We start from the raw sequence: 22,190 nt of genomic DNA on the forward strand, positions 1-22,190 counted from the left end.
CACAGAGACACAGGAAGCAGGGAATTCTTATGGTCACCCTCACCAAAGAAACACACAGAAAAAAATGGAACATAACAAACAACTGCAAGGTTCACAGAGAAAAAGAGAAAGAAAGCAGCAAAAAAGACTTTGCAAATGAACCCCTAAGTAGGTAGATCGAACACCTCCACTAGTTACAGCTAGCAACTGCCAGGTAGCAGCACCACCGGGAGCTGCTGGCTCCCCCAAGTCAACAATCCTCAGTCCTTCGTCTGATGTCCAACAGATCGGACTACTTGAATCGCCAGCCTTATGGTTACCTTGAGGTTACCTTGAGGTGCTTCCGGGGCTTAGCGTCCCCGCGGCCCGGTCGTCGACCAGGCCTCCTGGTTGCTGGACTGATCAACCAGGCTGTTGGACGCGGCTGCTCGCAGCCTGACGTAAGAGTCACAGCCTGGTTGATCAGGTATCCTTTGGAGGTGCTTATCCAGTTCTCTCTTGAACACTGTGAGGGGTCGGCCAGTTATGTGTAGCGGAAGCGTGTTGAACAGTCTCGGGCCTCTGATGTTGATAGAGTTCTCTCTGAGTACCTGTTATGGCTCCCAATTATTTTTTAGATAAGCGTTGGCCATCTTTTAGACTCTTTCCTTTGCGGGTTCCATTTGCTTATGTATCTTTTCAAGATTTACTGTTAGTTTCATGTGGGTTTGTTTGCAAGCTTCACTTATTGTATGGACTTGTGAAACTGTTCAAGTTGAGCAGCATGTGCATAGGGCAGCCTTTCCCCAAGTGCTTGTCTAGTGATTCCCTGACTGGGGACCTTAGGTGAAGGATTTGGAAATTCATCCCCATAGAGGCCGGCCTTCAGCGTAGGGTCGCGCACAGAGTAGTGCAAAAGTCATGGACTTTCCTGCAAGGCTCTGAGATTAGAGGGCATTCAGAGGTTTATTGTTTTGGGTGCACTAGCATTCACATGCTAGTCCCCGTGGCGCAGTGGTAAGACACTCGCCTGGCGTTTACCGAGTACTTTGGCCTGGGTTCGTATTCTGGCCGGAGGGGGGAATTGACCGGCACCAATCCTTAACTGTAGCTTCTTGTTCACCCAGCAGTGAATGGGTACCTGGCGGGGTCGTATTCCGGGGAAAATTTAGGATTAAGGACCTGCCCAAAATGCTATGCGTGCTAGTTGCTTTGCAAGAAATGTAAAAACTCTCATATATGTCAATAAACATGCTTGTATGATGTCATGCCACTGATGCCCTTCAGAGTCATGCTTGTCATGAGGGCAGCATTTGGTATCAGGTGTATCAGTGAGCATTCCTAGTACCTGGGTGCCCTGTTTGGTCCTTATCTTCAGGCCCTGTCAAGCCCTGTGGGTCTTGGGTGCGACTCGTTATGGATCAATCTGCCAAGCCCACACTCTACTTGTGAGTCTGAGAGATGTCTGTTGCTATTGTTACATGTCATTAGTCATGTATTGTCTCCGCCATGCTGCCCATTGGGTGGGTGATGCCTTCCATCACGAGACCTGCAATGTTGGGTCTCTATTCTAGCAGAATAAAGCCAAGAGGCTTATCAGGCCTTACGGGCTCATTTCTCCTTTATTCATTGGTTATGGCTTGGCTTCATTTGTTATGGCTTCAGGTTTTTGGCTTTAATCTGGCTCCTCAGATCTTTACCAGGTTAGCGTGGGGTAGTTGTGACTTGATTACATCTTGTGAGGATTATTGTCTTGGCCAATCTCAGACTAGCTAGTTTATGCCTCCAGCCAATCAACATTTCTGCAAGCCAGGGAATGAACTGGAGGAAGTCCCAGTTTGTTCGATCCCAGGTTTGGACTTGGTTGGGGCCAGTTTGGGATTCCCTGTCTGATTTCCTAGTTGAGCTGCAGATGGTAGAGAAAGGTCCATTATGATAATCTTTCTTTGTTTCAGATGTGTTCCATTTGTTTTGTATTTTTCATTTACGTTTCAATAATGGAGTAGCCTACCCGACAAACACTGAACGAACCTTTATGGCATTTGTCCGTTTTTCAAATTGTTTCAACTGTTTTTTATATTTTTATATTTTTTTTTTATTTAAGAAACATGGAGCAGCCTACCTGCCGAACACTGAACGAACCTTTTTGACATTTGTTATATTTCAAAAAATTTGAAATCTTTTTTCTACAAAATAGTCATTGCTTTGCAAGATCTCAGCAGTCACCCCTTTATATCCCAGCATTATTAGCATCTTTAAACAAAAACAACACACAGTAATTTATTTGCATCGTCGGAGGCGTCCGAGAATGTGCAAGAAGCAGCGTGACCCTACACCATGTGCTCTTGTCGTCATTCAAACGAGTGGTCGCCATATGAGACGAATTGTTGGCGATCTGGACGATTGTTACCCAAAATGCTCGCCATTTGAGGCAATCATCACTCAAGGTTCTACTGTACTATACTTCACACACTTCACTACACTAATATATTTTTTTTTAATTTATACGAGACCGAACAACCTATGGCCATTCTATGTAGTGATCCTTCCCAAGAGTTCAATGTCCACATTTAACCAATCTGTCACACGTGCTCCCACTTCTCCAATATAGGCAGGAGATGGAAGGGCAATTTCTCCTGCACTAGAAATCATTGGTCACACAGATTCCAGTAGAAGCCGCCCTTGAGGGACTTCTTTTAATATATCTACCTGTTGGGTTTGGGGCCTATCCCCCAACACCATGTGGAAATAAGTGCTCAGGGAAAAAAGATCCAATTCCGGACCATAGAGCTGCTCCCAGTGAATGCTCGGATATGCATCGGCTGCGATGAGCCGCAATGTTCTTGAAGGTCCTTTAACGCTGCAAAATATATTAAATCTGATTCCTCTCCTACAGCTGAACGTAGGGAAATAATTAAAGGGCGACGTAAAGATGCATGCAGGAGTATTTTCCTAAAAATGGCCTATTGTTTGTCTTTATCCATTGGACTGGCTGTTCCCCAGTCCAGGCCAATTGTTCCCAATGTAATGAAGGTTTTTTGTCGAGATATTTGCCCAGAAATGCGAGGTTTTCTGTACATGAGTGTCCATCACTAGGATGGATTCCCAGGGATATTGCCCACGCCAACTGAGTATTGAAACCGAGGGTATTTGTTGGGATCAACATATGCTATAACTCCCCCCAGAAGATAGTGGCAAGGCAAGGGGGGGGGGGTGAAGATCTTTGATCTGTAGAAGGATTTTCTTAACAGCATAATGTGGCAGAAGAATGTCCTCCCTGGACATTAATCCACTTTGTTGTAGGGTATCGTTCACCCTGAAGTGGCTATCAAAAAATGCAACCTCTCCTGGTAAAAGTTCCCTAAAGGGAACTTGTGGAGGCCCTCAGGTCCTCCCCAATACACAGATTCGCTGGGTAACCTATTTCCCAACTCCAATCCGAATCTGTTGGGACTCCCGTCCATAACCCCTGTGGATACTCCTGCAGCCTCCCCTGCAGGTCCCATCTTATTGTGTTTGGATTCAAAGTCCAAGAAGTCCTCCGATGACCCTTCAGTAGTCATCGTGCGGCTAAAGTAGGGGTCTGTAAGGATCAGTGCCATTACAGCAAGGACGATATGTATCTACCTACTCCTGGCGTGTTTCCCTACACTGTGGACATATATAATCTGTTATGAAACGCACATTCGCAATGCTTGCTCCCACACAGGTCCCTTGGAACCACTCTGCATACTCATCACACTGTATCATAAATTTCCCATTATATGGCTGCCTACACACACAGTAAAGATCTTAGTATGGTACTGACACTTGTTCCTGAACCTGTGCCATTCGCTGTTTAAATTTACTAATCCAGTCTGGGTATTACCGGTCCTTGCATTTCTTCAATCGATCGTGATTAACGATAGTAATATCACGCTAGAGTTTGACCCTGAATAAACAAGATGTGAACTTGTGGCCTTCCATTGTGGTGATAGCCTCTTACATTGCCCCTTCACCTGCACGAGTATCGAACAGGTAAACCAGGTCCCCTTTTTCATAGACATGTAGCTTCGCCTGCAGGTCATAATCTTTTTTCATTCGCTTCTGGTTGGTAGCGAGGGATTTTCTGCCCAGACCATGTGCCTTCTCGATTTCCTTCTGCAAATTTGCTAAGTATGGTATGGCGTCTTGTTGAAACCGCATCTCACAAGGATACATTAAATCCACGGGTTGGTTGGTTTCTCAGCTGAGCATTAATATGTTGGGTGTGAATCCGATCTGGCGATTCACACTTGATTGGATGACGCCTGCTATCTGTTGAATATAAGCATTTCATTGGTCGTGTTGTGAACTAGTATAACATTGCAGCGCATCCATGAGTGTTCTATTGTATCTAGGTTTGCCACCAGGCTAGTACCGGAGCCTGAGAGGTATGAGCTACGAGGAGAGACTACGGGAATTAAACCTCACTTCGCTGGAAGACAGAAGAGTTAGGGGGGACATGATCACCACACTCAAGATTCTGAAGATAATTGATAGGGTAGATAAAGACAGTCTATTTAACACAAGGGGCACACACACAAGCGGAGACAGGTAGAAACCAAGCGCCCAAATGAGCCACAGAGATATTAGAAAGAACTTTTTTAGTGTCAGAGTGGTTGACAAATGGAATGCATTATGAAGTGATGTGGTGGAGGCTGACTCCATACACAGTTTCAAGTGTGGATATGACAGAGCCCAATAGGCTCAGGAATCTGTGCACCTGTTGATTGACGGTTGAGAGGCGGTACCAAAGAGCCAGAGCTCAACCCCCGCAAACACAACTAGGTGAGTACAACTAGGTGAGTACACACACACACACACACACACACACACACACACACACACACACACACACACACACACACGATATAAATAGGAGCTACCTCATAGAAGTCAATAGGCTTTATGCAGTTTCATTAGCCCTTATGTTCCTATTGACACATGCATATCAGTGTAAAAATGATCAAGACATCCAAGGTCAATATTGAAAGTTGCTTGGCTCAGCCACTGTGGATTACTGAAGTAAAGTCTGGTATTGACAGATGGGACTAGGCTGCCACATTACTTGTTTAGTGCACCAAACTAGCTACAATGTATATATTCAGTTTATTTTCACTTTCTGTACATTTCGATTGAGATTGAGAAGGCCGCTTTCCAGAGGGGTCTTTGGGTCATTGATGCCTGATTGGTCAGGCCGGGGGTGCATCATGTGTTGTGTCCAGTTGCGGCTCTTCTTAGGCGTGATCTGCACGCCTATGGATTCTGTGGCCGAGGATGCATTTTGGGTTGATCCGGTTTCCATCGTTCCCTGTTCCAGGGTTCGGGTCTCCCAGGTCGTCCGCAGGGATATCAAGTGTAGCCAGCCTGCGGTCTATCTTCATGCCCATGACGTTCGTAAGTTTGCTGCTTTGGCTGCCGTTTTCAGCAACATGTCTTGAGCTGACATTCGGACGCGGGGATTTTGGAGATTGAACAGGGTCCTAGCCGCCCGTTATTTGGTAAACATTCCTGGTCTTAGGCATTCGTGTGTGGCTTTAGGTCGCAGGTTGCAGCCAGTTGTCTCGACGTCGAGTTGAGGAGCGTGTGGCGGGCACCTTCCTCTTTACTTATCTTTGGTTATGTAGCTCGTGGGAGCCAAAACCAGAAACCAACCAAACTACACAGAAAACATTGAAGGTAATGAAACGTTATTTTCTGGGTGAGCCCCAAAGGCTCCCCTGGCACCCTCCCTCCCTCTTAGTGGTTTCGTTTTGTTTTTGATGCTTATCCTCCGAACTGAGGTTGGGTAGCCGGCACAGGGAGGTCCGGAGCTCCCCCCCTCCCAGGGAGGGAAGGGTTGCTCAAACAGGCGGCACAGCAGCGGAGTGTGACGTTTGCTTGTTTGCTAGTTTCATTGGGATGTGGGCGGGGGGGGGGGGGTTCTACCAGGTCGATGATACATAAGGAATTTCCCCAACCACAAGCGGCTCTTCACATTCCAGGGTGAAGCTCTCTGCCTCTATGAGGGGGCTAGGTTCTGGCTTGTAGTACCTGGTAGGCTGAACTCCTTTGACTAATGCCCTAGTATAATACATTGCATATTAGCCCGATAGCTCCAGGGAGCTTCTGGGGTTCTCCCAGAAAATGGTGTTTCATTACATTCTATGCTTTTTTTTTTTTAACTTCGTTTGCACATAGGCAGGATGCATACAAATCCAGAGCCACGTGTTAGGAGCTAACAGCAATAAATTCCATGTACAGTACTTAGGTATGATAAAAATGAACTACAATGAAGTACAGGGTATAAGACACTGTCAGATCTACTCATAGAAGTCAAACGACATGTAAAGGATCGGAGAATAATGATTTCTGATGACCTAATGTTTAGTGAGCATAATCAAACAAATATTTCATTGTGCAGGAAAAAGCTAGGATTGATTATGAAGATCTTCAATTCTAGGGATTCCACCACAATGCTCATAATATTCTATTCACTTGTGCTGTTTCGTCTTGAGGACTGTTCATTACTCGCTTTCCTTTTCAGCGAAGGAAAGTTTCCTGAAAAAAGAGGGAATCCAGAGAACACACATGGCACACACAGACACGATAAAGCATCTAAATTATTGGGACCCCCCTCAAAGCTCTCTAAATATACGGTCTAGAAAGGAGACGAAAGGTATCGCGTAATATGTACATGGAAGACACTGAAAGGCCAGGTCCCAAACTTACACAGTAAAACAACAACAGGATATGGTAGAGAATGCAGAATTGATCAAGTGAAGAGTAGAGGTGCCATAGCCACAGAGAACACTGTTTGAACATCTGAGGTCCATGGCTATTCAATGTCCTCCCAGTAAGCATAAGAAATATTGCCTGAATCAAAAGCAAACTTCTTCACATAAAAATTAGACGCATTTCTGTAAGAAGTGCCAGACCAACCAGGTTGTAGTGGATATGTGGGCCTTTGGACTGCTCCAAGCAATAGCCTGTTGGACCATGTTATTACAAGTCATGCCTGGCTGTAGGCCATGTTTGGGGTGTGGAAGATCTCTCAGAACCCACGGCAGGTTTGATCCCAATATGTGGCTACCTGGTTTAAACTGTTAAACTGTGGTTAGGCCCAGTGGGTTAATGCTATACTTCAGGGCATTCTGCTCTGATTGGCTAATACATGAGACCGTTAACCAATATAGCAGTAGCATTCTCGTCAACTCTCTAACTCAAATCAAATTATTGGTATTATACTGAGCAGGCTTAATGCACAGCATATTACTCCGATTAGGCGTGTAATCCCTGCAAAGAAACTCATTGTTACTGCAAGGTCCTGTATGATGATTGACTTTTGTATGACATACCTGGAGCATACCTGGAGAAGGTTTTGGAAGTTTTCAATGCCCTGAGCCCAGCCTGAGGCCAGGCACACCTTGTGATAACTTGGTCCAACAGGCTGTTGTTTGGAGCGGCCCGCAGGCCCACATATCCACTACAGCCTGGTTAGTCTGGCACTTCTTGTAAGAACCTGCCAAGTGCATCTACATAATAAGAGGTTCATAAATATCTTCTTGTATAATGGGGGCTGACACTGTCCACAGGATATAATGTGCCTGAATCTGCCTTCATGAGATGACGAGGGTGACACCATCCACAGGTTGAGCACCTACGCAGGATGACTGAGCCCGCCAAGAGACTGTTGGAGGCTGGTCGGGTGTTGGCTGTCCAACAAGATGAAGATGATCTCCGCTCGGCCAGGATAACTTTACAAGATGGGCAGCTGTATCTTCACCCACTCCTGCGCCAGCCCCTGCCTGCCCATTCCCGCACACTCCAGGTTACTTGATTGTGTTTTCCAGATTAAGTGAAATTACAGAGTTATTGCATCCATAGATGTTTGAGATAATTGATTGATTGATAAAGATTAAGCCACCCTAGAGGTGACACAGACACATGTTTGAGGAATTATGTCCTTTCTAATTTTAGGTATAAAAATTCTACATAGTGATGACTATTTATTTTCTCCTATACAGCACAGTGATATTCTTGGCATGCTGGATCCCCACCTTCACCCTGGTGTTCCTAGACCTCGGGTGGGGGTCAACCAGGGGTCGGGTCACCATCCGGCTTGCTCCAGACACGGGACTGGCTAGACAGTTTGTGTTGTTGTGCACCGGTCAGCACACTCACACCTACGCTGGAACCAAACTACTTAGGGTGGGGGGCAAGGGTCAACAGGGGGAGTGCGTCGTGGGCGGGGACTATGAACGTGACGATGGTCGTGGGGGAGCTTCACTCCTGCCGGACCTTCAAGGGGACTACCGCAGGGGAGGCTTTGCTGGGACCGTGTGGTCACCTTGCTGGTGGCCCGAGGGCCCAGAGGATCACCGGAGTGCCCAGTTTGGCATCAGCACCAGGGACCGTACGGATGGTCAGCGGTGGCCAGGGGTCTTCGGTAATGTAGAAAATGGCCTGGATGTGGTGAGGGCAGCGGCCAACCACAGTGACATCAAGGAGGTCACTATTGTGGATTGTGGTATTGTTCTTCCGGTCTAGTTTACCATGACTTGTCACTCATTCCTGTGGCAGTTGTGGATGTTGTGGACAGTGGCAGTTGTGGATGTCTTGGACAGTGGCAGTTGTGGATGTCTTGGACAGTGGCAGTTGTGGATGTCTTGGACAGTGGCAGTTGTGGATGTTGTGGACAGTGGCAGTTGTGGATGTCTTGGACAGTGGCAGTTGTGGATGTCTTGGACAGTGGCAGTTGTGGATGTTGTGGACAGTGGCAGTTGTGGATGTTGTGGACAGTGGCAGTTGTGGATGTCTTGGACAGTGGCAGTTGTGGATGTTGTGGACAGTGGCAGTTGTGGATGTTGTGGACAGTGGCAGTTGTGGATGTCTTGGACAGTGGCAGTTGTGGATGTCTTGGACAGTGGCAGTTGTGGATGTCTTGGACAGTGGCAGTTGTGGATGTCTTGGACAGTGGCAGTTGTGGATGTCTTGGACAGTGGCAGTTGTGGATGTCTTGGACAGTGGCAGTTGTGGATGTCTTGGACAGTGGCAGTTGTGGATGTCTTGGACAGTGGCAGTTGTGGATGTCTTGGACAGTGGCAGTTGTGGATGTCTTGGACAGTGGCAGTTGTGGATGTCTTGGACAGTGGCAGTTGTGGATGTCTTGGACAGTGGCAGTTGTGGATGTCTTGGACAGTGGCAGTTGTGGATGTCTTGGACAGTGGCAGTTGTGGATGTCTTGGACAGTGGCAGTTGTGGATGTCTTGGACAGTGGCAGTTGTGGATGTCTTGGACAGTGGCAGTTGTGGATGTCTTGGACAGTGGCAGTTGTGGATGTCTTGGACAGTGGCAGTTGTGGATGTCTTGGACAGTGGCAGTTGTGGATGTTGTGGACAGTGGCAGTTGTGGATGTCTTGGACAGTGGCAGTTGTGGATGTCTTGGACAGTGGCAGTTGTGGATGTTGTGGACAGTGGCAGTTGTGGATGTCTTGGACAGTAGCAGTTGTTGATGTTGTGGACAGTGGCAGTTGTGGATGTCTTGGACAGTGGCAGTTGTGGATGTCTTGGACAGTGGCAGTTGTGGATGTCTTGGACAGTGGCAGTTGTGGATGTCTTGGACAGTGGCAGTTGTGGATGTCTTGGACAGTGGCAGTTGTGGATGTCCTGGACAGTAGCAGTTGTGGATGTTGTGGACAGTGGCAGTTGTGGATGTCTTGGACAGTGGCAGTTGTGGATGTCTTGGACAGTGGCAGTTGTGGATGTCTTGGACAGTGGCAGTTGTGGATGTCTTGGACAGTGGCAGTTGTGGATGTCTTGGACAGTGGCAGTTGTGGATGTCTTGGACAGTGGCAGTTGTGGATGTCTTGGACAGTGGCAGTTGTGGATGTCTTGGACAGTGGCAGTTGTTGATGTTGTGGACAGTGGCAGTTGTGGATGTCTTGGACAGTGGCAGTTGTGGATGTCTTGGACAGTGGCAGTTGTGGATGTTGTGGACAGTGGCAGTTGTGGATGTCTTGGACAGTAGCAGTTGTGGATGTTGTGGACAGTGGAAGTTGTGGATGTTGTGGACAGTGGCAGTTGTGGATGTCTTGGACAGTGGCAGTTGTGGATGTCTTGGACAGTAGCAGTTGTGGATGTTGTGGACAGTGGCAGTTGTGGATGTTGTGGACAGTGGCAGTTGTGGACAGTGGCAGTTGTGGATGTCTTGGACAGTGGCAGTTGTGGATGTCTTGGACAGTGGCAGTTTGCTGCCTCTGGCTTTTATTATTCCTCTATTATTCACCATCATTCCTTCCGTGTAAATCATGATCAATTCGTCTGTCGGATGTCATCACTCTTATTTAGGTTCCTCTTAGTACAGATGCCCGAGACTTTTCATGTTTCGTTTGGTCTCGACACATTTACATTGTCTTGAATGCTCATATTACTGACTAGAAGGTTACAGTACTTAAGTGTCAGCAAAAAATGATTGCAATTGAACACACTATTCCTCATAAAAAGTTACTCTTTTATTTGTGGATTTATGTTACTTATTTGTTGATTTTTGGGAGGTTTCCTTGCAATATATTGAGAAAACATTGAATACTAACAGTGCAGCGCAACTCTGTTCATGTAGCCTAATGTATGCTGGAGGATGCTAGCCTAGGCGAAAATTCAGTACAGCGAAAAGGGAAAGTTAGGAAAAGCTGGCAGTGTGGGAATTGTATGCATTCTACCACACCAATGCTTTCAGCCTTTCAATTTGTCCAAGTCTAGTTATCAATTCTCATGTCATTAAATTTTCTTCACCTCTCATCCTTTACATTATTTACGATAGAATAGTTTCCGTTCATTTATTTTGGTCTACAGAATGATACGAAATGCTGTACGGCCATCAGAAGTTGAATGCTCATAACTTGTTTCATTATGCAAATTATTTCCCCCTCCCCGCTCAGCTCGTTGTCGCCGTGTGGGGGCTTCGTGGGCGGCTGCTGGAGTGTGATGCTCCTTGGGACAGTCCTCTGTCCTTTTCTAGCCTTGTGCTCCTGCTGCCGTCCTCTCCAATTCTGCTGGGCACCTTTTCCTTTTCCTTCTGTTTCGTTTTTCTCCCCCCTCTTCTCCTATCTGCTTGCCGTTTCCTGCCGACCTTTTGCTCGTTCTGGTTCTTCCATGGACTTCTTCTATTTTGACGCCCGGGTGCTTGGGGAGGCATACTCATGCACCCGTAGAACTGCAGTACCCGACGTCGAGAGCGAGGGGAACCTTTTATTGTCAATCCCCACTTCGTCACTGAACCCGATCTCGACGGACTGTCGGTTTCTTAAGGTGGCGTTTGTGGGGCGTATACTCACGACGCACCCCTAGGAGGCCCCGACAAGATCGGCGATAGCTTCTTGTTGGGTGTCCTGCCTCTAATTGTGGCTCCATGGTGGGTGTGGGGGCACATTCGTGAGTGAATTCTTAATTTCGTCAAGATGATAACCCCTGTTTCGGCTGCTTCTGGCTTACCTTTTCAGGCTCGTGGGGTGTGCGACCAAGCCCCCGAGTCGGTCCGTATTGGAAGACCGGGCTCTGTAGCCTCCGCTGCATTGGGCCCCGACCTTGCTCCTCCTTTGGCCTCTCTGACTCCTTCCCCTGGCTCCCCTCCCTCCTCTGTGGTTGGGTCGAGCCCCAAGCCCCCAGTGGTGACTACCTCGTCCCCTGGCGCGGCTCCTTCTCTAGTTGTAACTACTGCGCCTTTTAACCCCTCTCTCTCTGGGGGTTCTCACCGCCGTCCTCGTCACGGCCGCCCTCGCTCGATTCCTTCCAGTTCTGCTACCTATCAAGCCTTGTTTGGTCCCGCTTCGTGGGCCAAATATTTTGATCTCCTCCCTCTTGATTCTGCGCCTCCTGACGATTTCTCCCTTCATCGACATCTCATTGATTCCGTGGATGCCTCCATTACTTTTAACCCCACTCGTCTCGGTACACGTGTCGTTGCTGCTCCTTCTCAGGATGCTGCTTCCCGTTTGGCTGCCTTATCCTGCCTTGGCGAGACCCCCGTTCGGGTCTCGAAGAACGCTCAATTGAATGCCAGTGTTGGCACTATTTTGCTCCCGCCCCATGTTGCAACCGGTGTTCGGGACCTGCGCGACTGCCACGACGATATTCGCCATATCCTCGCTGCCCAGGGCCATTCTATTCTCCAGGTGGACACGTTTACTCGTCCCCCTCGTGGTAGTCGCCGTCAACCCCTCCGGGTTGTGAAGATTACCTTTGATGGTAGGACCCTTCCACCCTCTGTCATTCTTGCTGGTGCCAGGTGCTCTGTCCAGGGGTACATTCCTTCTCCTCGGCTCTGCAACAAGTGCTGGAGGTTTGGGCATGGTGCCCTCCGCTGCTCCGGGAATGTCTCTCTCTGTCCTTTGTGTGGTGGCGAAGGTCACTAAGTCGGAGTGCACTTCTCCCCAGGCTCGTTGCCTCAACTGCGGTGAGGCCCATCCTACCTTCTCCCGTGCGTGTGTCCATTACAAGCTTGAGGCAGCCGTCCTCAACCTGAAGCACCGGGAGCGTTTATCTTTTCCTGAGGCGAGGCGCCAGGTTCGCCGGCTCCCGCCTTATGATAATATCTCTTATGCTCGCGTGTTGCGCTCTTCCTCTCCTCGTCCTTCCCGCCTTCCTCAGACTCACAACCGTTTCCGGGCCTTGGACCCTGATGCGCCCACTGCCCCCTCCTCTGTTCCTTTGGGTTCTCTCCCGACGGATCCTCCTCCTGGTCCTCTGTCTGGGGTTCCCCTTCCTTCTACCCGGTCTGTTGTGTCTTCTGTGTCTTCTTCCTCGTCCCCCTCCGATCCTCCTTCCCATCCTCTTCCTCCATCTATTGGCTCTCCCCACCGCCTGTCGGTGCGGGCGGATGTCCATCGCTCTCCTAACGGTCGTCGTGTGTGCTCTCGTTCGGCTTCTCCTGTTGAGACACTGGAATCCGTTGCCCGGTACGTAGTTGCTGGGACACCGGTCTCTTTAAGTCAGAAGCGTAAGCCTGGCTCCTCTCCTTCCTCTTCCCCGGCGGGTAAGAAGGCTTCGCTTTCTTCCTCAGCTCCTCCTTCTGGCTCTGTTGCTCCTTCCCCTCCCGTTTCAGTGCTTGCGCCCCCCTGTTCCTGCTATGGAGGTTTCTTTGGCCCCTGCTTCCCTTTCGGTTGCTGCTCTTGCTGGGGTGCGCTCCCCTCTTTCTACTCCCCCTCCTCCTGCTGCTGTCCTTGACGGCTCCTCTCCGTTGTCTCCTCCTCTTCCTCCTCCTCCTCCAGACCCTGCCCGCCCACCTCTGCTCTGTTCTCCCGTTTCCTTCCCTCCGTCTTTGCTCAGTTTACCCATGCCCCCTAACCCTGACTTTGCTGACCCTGATCCCGACCCTGATATTCTTTAACGTGCTCTGTTGCTCTTTCGCCTTTGTTTCTTCCTTGTTCTCTGTTTTTGTCCTTTCTCTTCTCGTCGTTGTCCATTCTTCAATGGAACGTTCGAGGTTATTACGCCAATTTCCTCGAACTCCAACTTCTGATTTCGCGGTTTTCGCCCCTTTGTGTCTGTCTCCAGGAGCCAATGCTTGGTGCTCGTCCTGGTCGTTTTCGTGGCTATTCCTTTCTCTCCCCCCCCCCCCCCCAGCCATTGCTGGGGCTTCTAATTCTTCTGCTCTTTTGATTCGGGCTGATGTTCCCTTTGTTCCTTTACTTTTTCCTTCGCCTCTCCATTGTTCTGCTGCTCGTATCTTTGTGGGGAAATGGTACACAGTTTGTTCCATTTATCTCCCCCCGAGTGTCCCGCTCTCTCTTCCTGATTTGAAACACCTCCTGGACTCCTTGCCGGAGCCTGTGCTCCTGCTGGGTGACTTCAATTGTCGTCATTCTCTTTGGGGTGACGTTCTGACGAATACCCGGGGTCACCTCCTTGAGCCGTTTCTCCTCTCTTCTTCCCTGTCTCTTCTGAATTCTGGTGAGCCCACTCATTTGGACTCTCGAACTCGCACCCTTTCTTGTCTTGATCTTTCTCTCTGCTCTTCTTCTCTTTACTTAGATTTCACGTGGCAGGTTCTTGATGACCTCCATGGAAGTGATCATTTCCCCATCCTTGTTTCCTTTTTCTCTTTTCGCCCTTCCCTCTCTTTCCCTAGGTGGCAGTTTGCTAAGGCAGACTGGACCCTATTTACCCTCAGTGCTGCTCTCCCTGACCTCTCCCTTCTGCCTCTCTCTCGCGCTCTCCTCCTTTTTCATGACACTGTCTTCAACGCTGCCCTCCGCTCTATTCCTCGCTCTTCCTCTCGGGGTCCACGGAAGTGCGTTCCCTGGTGGAATGCGGACTGTGCTCGGGCTGTCCGCTGTAAGCGTGCAGCCTGGAAGAGGCACCGCCGTAGGCAGACGACCGATTCTTTTCTTTTCTTTCGGAAAGCGAGTGCGGTGGCCCGTAGGGCCATCCGTACGGCTAAACGTGAATGTTGGGCATCTTATGTCTCAACAATTACGTCCGAGACCCCTCTGGCCCAGATCTGGAAGCGTATCCGCAAGATAGCGGGTAAGTTCGTTCCCGATGTTTCACCGGTCCTTCACCTCCATGATACTCTTGTGGCGGACCCGTTGCAGGTCGCTTCCGAACTGGGTTCCCATTTTTCTTCTGTTAGCTCTGGTCTTCATCTTCCCCAATCTTTCCTTCTTCGTAAACCTGTCCTTGAGTCTCGTCCTTTAGATTTCTGCACTCATCTTCAGCTTCCCTATAATGATCCCTTCTCTCTCTCTGAACTTCGTTCTGCCCTGGCCCTCTGCGGTTCTACGGCGGCGGGCTCCGATGGTATTCATTATGAGATGCTTCGCCATCTCCCTCCGAGCACGTCTCAGTATTTACTGAGTCTGTATAATCGGATCTGGGAGTCGTCGTCAGTCCCTGAGGACTGGCTCGATGCCGTTGTCCTCCCTGTTCGCAAACCGGGGTCTCTGGGTACTTCCCCTAAGGACTTTCGCCCTATTGCTCTCACAAGTTGTGTCTGCAAACTCTTTGAACGTATGGTTAACGTTCGTCTGATGTGGTTCCTGGAACACCATCACCTCCTCTCCCCTTCTCAATTTGGTTTCCGCAAGTGCCGCAGCACGACAGATGTCCTGGTGAACTTGGAGGTCTATATTCGTACTGCTTTTGCTGCGAAGGCCTCCGTTGTTGCCGTCCTTTTTGACCTAGAAAAGGCTTACGACACCACTTGGCGTTATCATATCCTATCTCAACTTCATTCTTTTGGCCTTCGTGGTCATCTCCCTCTCTTTCTCCGCAGCTTCCTCTCTCGTCGTTCCTTTCGGGTGCGCCTTGGTACCGCTCTCTCTCCCTCTTTTCAGCAATACGAAGGTGTGCCCCAGGGTAGTGTTCTGAGCACTACTCTTTTTCTTGTTGCCCTCAATGGTCTTCTTTCCTCTCTTCCTTCTGGTGTCTTCTCCGCTCTCTATGTCGATGATCTTACCCTTTGTTGTCAGGGTGATGATTCGCCTCTCCTTCAACGCCGGCTTCAACTTGCAATTGATGCCGTGTCGTCTTGGGCCACAGGTCATGGCTTCAAGTTCTCTACTTCTAAGACTTGTGCCATGACTTTTACGCGGAAACGGGTTGTTCTTCGTCCCTCTTTGTCGCTTTATGGTCATCCCCTTGAATACAAAGATTCCGCGAAGCTTTTGGGGTTATTCCTTGACACTCGTTTGTCTTGGTCTCCCCATATCTCTTACCTCCGTGTTGAGTGCTCTAAGGCCCTTACCCTCCTTCGGGTCTTGTCCCATACTTCTTGGGGGGCAGATAGGCGCACTCTCCTTGCTTTACATTCCTCTCTCGTCCTGTCTAAGCTCGATTATGGTTGCCCTGCTTACTCGTATGCTTCTCCTTCTACTCTTCGCCGTCTTGATGCTTTGCACCATACTGGGTTGCGCCTCAGTTCTGGTGCCTTTCGTTCGACTCCCACTCCCATCCTTAGCTTGTATGTTGACACTGGCTTCCTGTCTCTCCAGGACCGCCGTGATCGCTACTGTCTTCGCTATCTTGCGCGGTCCTTGCAACATCCTTCCTCTCGCCTCTGTCGTGCTTTAACTTTTACCCCTCCTGCGGTTCCTGTTCCTCTTCACCACCTCCCTCTTTCTGTCCGGTTATCTCGCCTACAGGATTCTCTCTCCGTTCGTATTTCTGATGTTTCTCCTCGTGTTGTTCCTTCTTTGCCCCCGTGGAGGGTCCCTCTTCCGCGGTTTTGTACTTCCTTGACCCGTATCACTAAAGCTTTTACCCCTCCTACGGTTCTAAAACGCCTTTTCCTCGAGCACTTTTCTTCTCACTCCCGCTCCGTTTCTGTCTTCACCGATGGGTCTAAGTCAGCGGACGGTGTTGGCTACTCTGTTGTTTTTCCTGATCGCACTTATATGTGTCGCTTGCCTCCGGAGACTAGCATCTTTACAGCAGAACTTTATGCTATTCTCTATGCTCTTCGTCCCCTGCTTTCTCGTTGTCAGTCTTCCTTTGTGGTTGTTGTTGACTCTCGTAGTGCCCTCATGGCTCTCGGGTCCTTTAATCCGGTTCATCCAGTAGTTGTCAAGATCCAGCATTGGCTGTTTCTCGTTCACAGTAAATTTAAGTCGGTTGAGTTTTGTTGGGTTCCCAGCCATATTGGTGTGTCTTTAAATGAGCGTGCGGATGCTGCCGCTAAGGAAGCTGTCCGCTCTTGTCCCATCTCTCGTAAAGGCATTCCGTATTCCGACTTTTACCCAGTTATCCATTCCTCAGTTCTTACCCGTTGGCAGGCTTCTTGGTTGTCTGTTACTGGTAACAAGCTACGTACTCTTAAATGTTGTGTTTCCTCGTGGCCGTCCTCCTTCCACCGTAACCGGCGGTGGGAAACAGCTCTGGCGAGATTGCGTATTGGCCATACTCGCTTAACCCATGGTCACTTGATGGAGCGCCGCCCTGCTCCTTATTGTCCTAGTTGCATTGTCCCTCTTACGGTCGTGCATGTCCTTCTTGAATGTCCTGACTTCCAGGACGAGCGTGTGTCTTGCTTTCCGACCGCCCCTCGCGGTCACCTGTCCCTCGATAGAATTCTTGGTGACTCGGATACTTTTGATATCGTTCGCCTTATGCGTTTTTGTTCTCGTATTGGCATCCTTGGTGATATTTAGCGCCCTCTGATTATTTTGCGTATTTGATGGTGCTACATAGCCTTCCCGGTTTGGTGCCTTCTTTTGATAATTACTTACTTACTTATGCAAATTATTTATTGCTCCTTGCATTATGAAAAATATAACTGTACTTTATTTATAATATAATACTGTGGTTGGGTTTTGTGTAAGTAACGAAGGGTGAGAGGTGAGGGAAGAGGCGCCTGGCACAAGTTGCTCCCGGGTATTGCATTATTTGTGTTTGGGATTATGGAGATATGTTTAGTTGGACCAGTGAATGATGTAAATATTATATAACCACCATATTGTGGATGGGTTGATTATGTCTGAAAAACAAGGAAGAGTTGTCAGTGAACAGTTAGAGGAAACTTAGTCTGTCGCTGCCATTCTTACCAGCACAAAACAAAAATGGAATTTACATTATGCAACCTTTTCTGTTAACCCTTGAATTAAGTGTGGTTATCACGTGTTAATCCCTGGGGTAATGCAGCTATTATCACGTGAGGATTTAACTTCATATTAGCATAGTGTTTCACCAAACTATGCAACTGTGGTTAAAATGAATTTTTTTATGGATGTAATGGAGCTAACCAAGACCCATGACAAATTTTGCTATTGTCTTTCTTACTATACAATGAGATCATTGTGTACCAGTTGCAGGGTGATTATTGTCAAATCACAATTTGATCTTTTCTGCCTGTGTATGAATCTCATTCTGGACAACGTTGCTAGACAGAACAGCAGTGAAGGAGCGAACTGCAAGACTACTTCCTTTTACCCCTTAACATTACCCCATCACATTCCAGGAATGTTTGACAGGTGGTACACATCACTTCCGAGATGTTTTCAGGTACTGCAAAACATTCGAAACACCCCCGTCGGTATTGTACATGTCGCTCACATCTACGTACTTTGGCCTCCAGTAAACAAATGCCATCTTTAAAAAAGAATTGTTGGCACCCTTCCCCCCCCCCCCTGGTGTCAGTCTGGTAGCCTGGTATACAGCCTGGTAGACAGTCCAGCACCCAGGAGGCCATGAGGACATTGAGCCCCAAAATCATTGCAAGGTAACTGCAAGGTACCCCCACCATGGTGTGAGGGGCCTCGGTACTAACGCAGCAAACATGGGCAGTGCACACAGCAGCACCAACTCTCGGCACCACCATGTGAACCATGCCAACAGCAGCACTTAACCACTACACTGCGCACCTGGTTTCTGCAAAAACTTTGTAGTGCAATTGTCAGGAACATATTTTTGTTTCTATAAATGTCAAGGTAAAGTTAATGTCAAAATGTTTCCAAACTCAACTATTTTCATTTCAAAACTCAGAGTGATGAAAACATTAAAAAACATTAAAATATAGCCTAATTAAAAAAAAAAAGCACAACTCTTTAGGGCATTGTGCAGTACAGTTGTTAATGAGGTCGAAATAAAAAAGGAACTGTGATTCTTTAATGAGAGTGACATAGAAGATCCTGACAGTGATAAAAAGTATGTATAATGTTGAGAGATAAGTGAACCCAATGCAGGTGGTGATGTTACCAGCACACGGCCACAACACACACCTGCAGTGTGGTGCGTCTTTACGCATCATGCAACGGGACCTCACGTTTCTGTTGAATATGAACGTGTGGAAAATTATTCATATTTGGAGGTTATTGATCAGCATGCTGATTGTAACAACATTGTTTCAGCTGGTGTTTGTGGTGTAGTGTATCAGGCAGCATTTGGCCTCGTCAGGTGTCGAGTGTGGGGTGGTATGCTGTGCTTGGTTCACTGGTTACGAGACTATCACCCCCACTGGAACTGATTAGTGGTTCTTAATGATGCATAAATGTTGATAGATATTTATACCGTGTATACAGTATGATAACAACAAAACTTGTATTATTTATTCTCTTTGTCTGGGAGAAACATCTGCGGCCCCCCCCCCCAAGACCCACTTCAGCTTACTGAAAGCCAGGACCAGACTTTGGGTTTCTCTTAGGTGAGACACGCTTGAGGATCAGAGATCAACCCAAAACTGTCAAAAATCTCCCTAGAAAACATTAACACAACAAAACAAGCCATTGCTGAGAAAAAAATAGGTACTGTACTCATCAGTGGGAACTTTATTCATTTAGTATGTCGTTGGGTTTCTCCCGGTCTTGGTGCTGGGGGCTGCTTGGTGTGGTGGTCAGACTGTTTCCCTTGGAGTTTGAATGGTAGTCTTGGATACCTACATTTGTTGTAGCAGCCCTTGGCTTTGGTGGTGTCTTCCAGGGAGGGGGGGGGTAACCTTCATGCCTGGGGCCCCCCCCCTTTCCCTTCTTCCTGGCTATGGGCCCAGGTGGATGGGTTTGCAGGCTTCACTCATGACCTTCTCTTTCCATTGGAGTAGCGGGTTTCATGGCTATTTGGGGTTTGTCTGGGAGGTACAAGAAGTTCCTTATTTCCCACTTGCTGACCTTATTTTAGCTTGGCCTGAGAGCTTGTTCTCTCGGGAGGCTTGCTTGCTCCCCTACTTGCCTGTTGCTAGGCAAGTAGCTTTGGGTTCCACATTCATGGGTAGGTTCTTCCCAACGACAGGCTTCCGTGGTCTTGTTTCCGCAGCATTTTGGTCGGTGAGGCCTTGTTCAGATACTTCTCTGAAGCCATGACCACATTTCTGTTTGGGGTTTCCTATCCGGGGTGCCGCAAGCTGTAACTATTGTTTCGGTGGTGCCAGCATGGCTTTGCTTGTAGACCCTGTAGACTGGCATTACTTTGTCATCCTTGGATCTAATGTCTAATTCCTGGGTCTATGGGCCTGAGGGAGTCCCTGCACCTGGGTCTATGGGCCTGAGGGAGTCCCTGCACCTGGGTCTATGGGCCTGAGGGAGTCCCTGCACCTGGGTCTATGGGCCTGAGGGAGTCCCTGCACCTGGGTCTATGGGCCTGAGGGAGTCCCTGCACCTGGGTCTATGGGCCTGAGGGAGTCCCTGCACCTGGGTCTATGGGCCTGAGGGAGTCCCTGCACCTGGGTCTATGGGCCTGAGGGAGTCCCTGCACCTGGGTCTATGGGCCTGAGGGAGTCCCTGCACCTGGGTCTATGGGCCTGAGGGAGTCCCTGCACCTGGGTCTATGGGCCTGAGGGAGTCCCTGCACCTGGGTCTGAGGGATTCCCTGCACCTGGGTCTATGGGTCTGAGGGAGTCCCTGCACCTGGGTCTATGGGTCTGAGAGAGTCCATGCACCTGGGTCTATGGGTCTGAGGGAGTCCCTGCACCTGGGTCTGAGGGAGTCCCTGCACCTGGGTCTGAGGGAGTCCATGCACCTGGATCTATGGATCCTCAGGGAGTCCCTGCACCGGGGTCTATATGGATCCTCAGGGAGTCCCTGCACCTGGGTCTGAGGGAGTCCCTGCACCTGGGTCTATGGATCCTCAGGGAGTCCCTGCACCTGGGTCTATGGATCCTCAGGGAGTCCCTGCACCTGGGTTTATGGATCCTCAGGGAGTCCCTGCACCTGGGTCTATGGATCCTCAGGGAGTCCCTGCACCTGGGTCTATGGATCCTCAGGGAGTCCCTGCACCTGGGTCTATGGATCCTCAGGGAGTCCCTGCACCTGGGTTTATGGATCCTCAGGGAGTCCCTGCACCTGGGTTTATGGATCCTCAGGGAGTCCCTGCACCTGGGTCTATGGATCCTCAGGGAGTCCCTGCACCTGGGTCTATGGATCCTCAGGGAGTCCCTGCACCTGGGTCTATGGATCCTCAGGGAGTCCCTGCACCTGGGTCTATGGATCCTCAGGGAGTCCCTGCACCTGGGTCTATGGATCCTCAGGGAGTCCCTGCACCTGGGTCTGTGGATCCTCAGGGAGTCCCTGCACCTGGGTCTATGGATCCTCAGGGAGTCCCTGCACCTGGGTCTATGGATCCTCAGGGAGTCCCTGCACCTGGGTCTATGGATCCTCAGGAAGTCCCTGCACCTGGGTCTATGGATCCTCAGGGAGTCCCTGCACCTGGGTCTATGGATCCTCATGGAGTCCCTGCACCTGGGTCTATGGATCCTCAGGGAGTCCCTGCACCTTGGTCTGTGGATCCTCAGGGAGTCCCTGCACCTTGGTCTGTGGATCCTCGGAGTCCCTGCACCTGGGTCTATGGCAACCCGTTCTCACACAAGACAGCACATATATGACTTAATGCTTAAAGTCAATATGTTGAATATGAATTAGTAAGTATGTGATATATTCCCAGTTACTTTTTTTCCAAGGCCCAAACTCTTCCTCACGTACCAATTTACGTCTCACAGTACCCGTCCGTCAACCTAGATAGCAGAATAGTCGTGATTGGTTCAATTATAAGGAAAATTGTAGTTTTCATGTCCCACATGGGTTGTGAAATTTACCTACTATTGTCCATGCTCTTAGAATATTATAGATCAGCTACTTTCTATTGAAGGCTCGTAGTTTTGTTTTGAGAAATATTAATTAGTTGTTCTTAGTAAATTATAATAAGCACTAAAAATTATTACATAGAATAACAGTCCTTCACTAATCAATATTATTTACCATAGTTAGTGCTTTACAAATCTTTAAAGGATGTTTTGTAGGAACGCTAACAGAAAACGATGGTACATTGGAATGTCTATGGGGTAAACTACTGTAAACAGGATGGTATTGTGTCTACTCTAACAACTACAGGATCGGTATATTGTCCACTACCACCTGTTAGGTGAGTAAGGGGTGCAATGCCACCCACAGGATGGGTATGAGGGTCACATCCACCCAGAGGATGAGTATGGGGATCACATCCACCCACAGGAAGGGTATGGGGTCCAATACCACCCACAGGATGAGCATGGCGTCCACTACAACCCACAGGATGGGTATGGGGCTCCAACCACCCATAGAATGGGTATGGGGTCCAATACCACCCACTGGATGTGTATGGCGTCCATTGCCGCGCGTCGAGCTCGAAAACCGCAGCATTCATCTCAGAACCATGCCTATTTCACGCAGATTCCTTAATAAACGTAAGAGTTTTATATGTCACAAGAAAGATAGAAATATAAGCTTCATTCTAAATACCTTACCATGTGCATATTTAAATTTAAAGCGAAGATA

General features: G+C 48.8%; 1 protein-coding gene across 1 annotated transcript in view; it reads left to right on the top strand.

Moving 5' to 3' along the window:
- The window catches only part of LOC123764058 (uncharacterized), a 69,672-nt gene extending 60,808 nt beyond the window's left edge, over positions 1 to 8,864 (top strand). Inside the window, 2 exon segments of the mRNA XM_069339069.1 lie at positions 7,610 to 7,802; positions 7,991 to 8,864. Coding sequence (XP_069195170.1) covers positions 7,610 to 7,802; positions 7,991 to 8,508 — 711 coding nt within the window. The 3' untranslated portion in view covers positions 8,509 to 8,864.
- The last annotated feature ends 13,326 nt before the right edge of the window (positions 8,865 to 22,190 follow it).

Source organism: Procambarus clarkii, chromosome 5 (genome assembly GCF_040958095.1).
Source record: "Procambarus clarkii isolate CNS0578487 chromosome 5, FALCON_Pclarkii_2.0, whole genome shotgun sequence".
Lineage (NCBI taxonomy): Eukaryota > Metazoa > Arthropoda > Malacostraca > Decapoda > Cambaridae > Procambarus > Procambarus clarkii.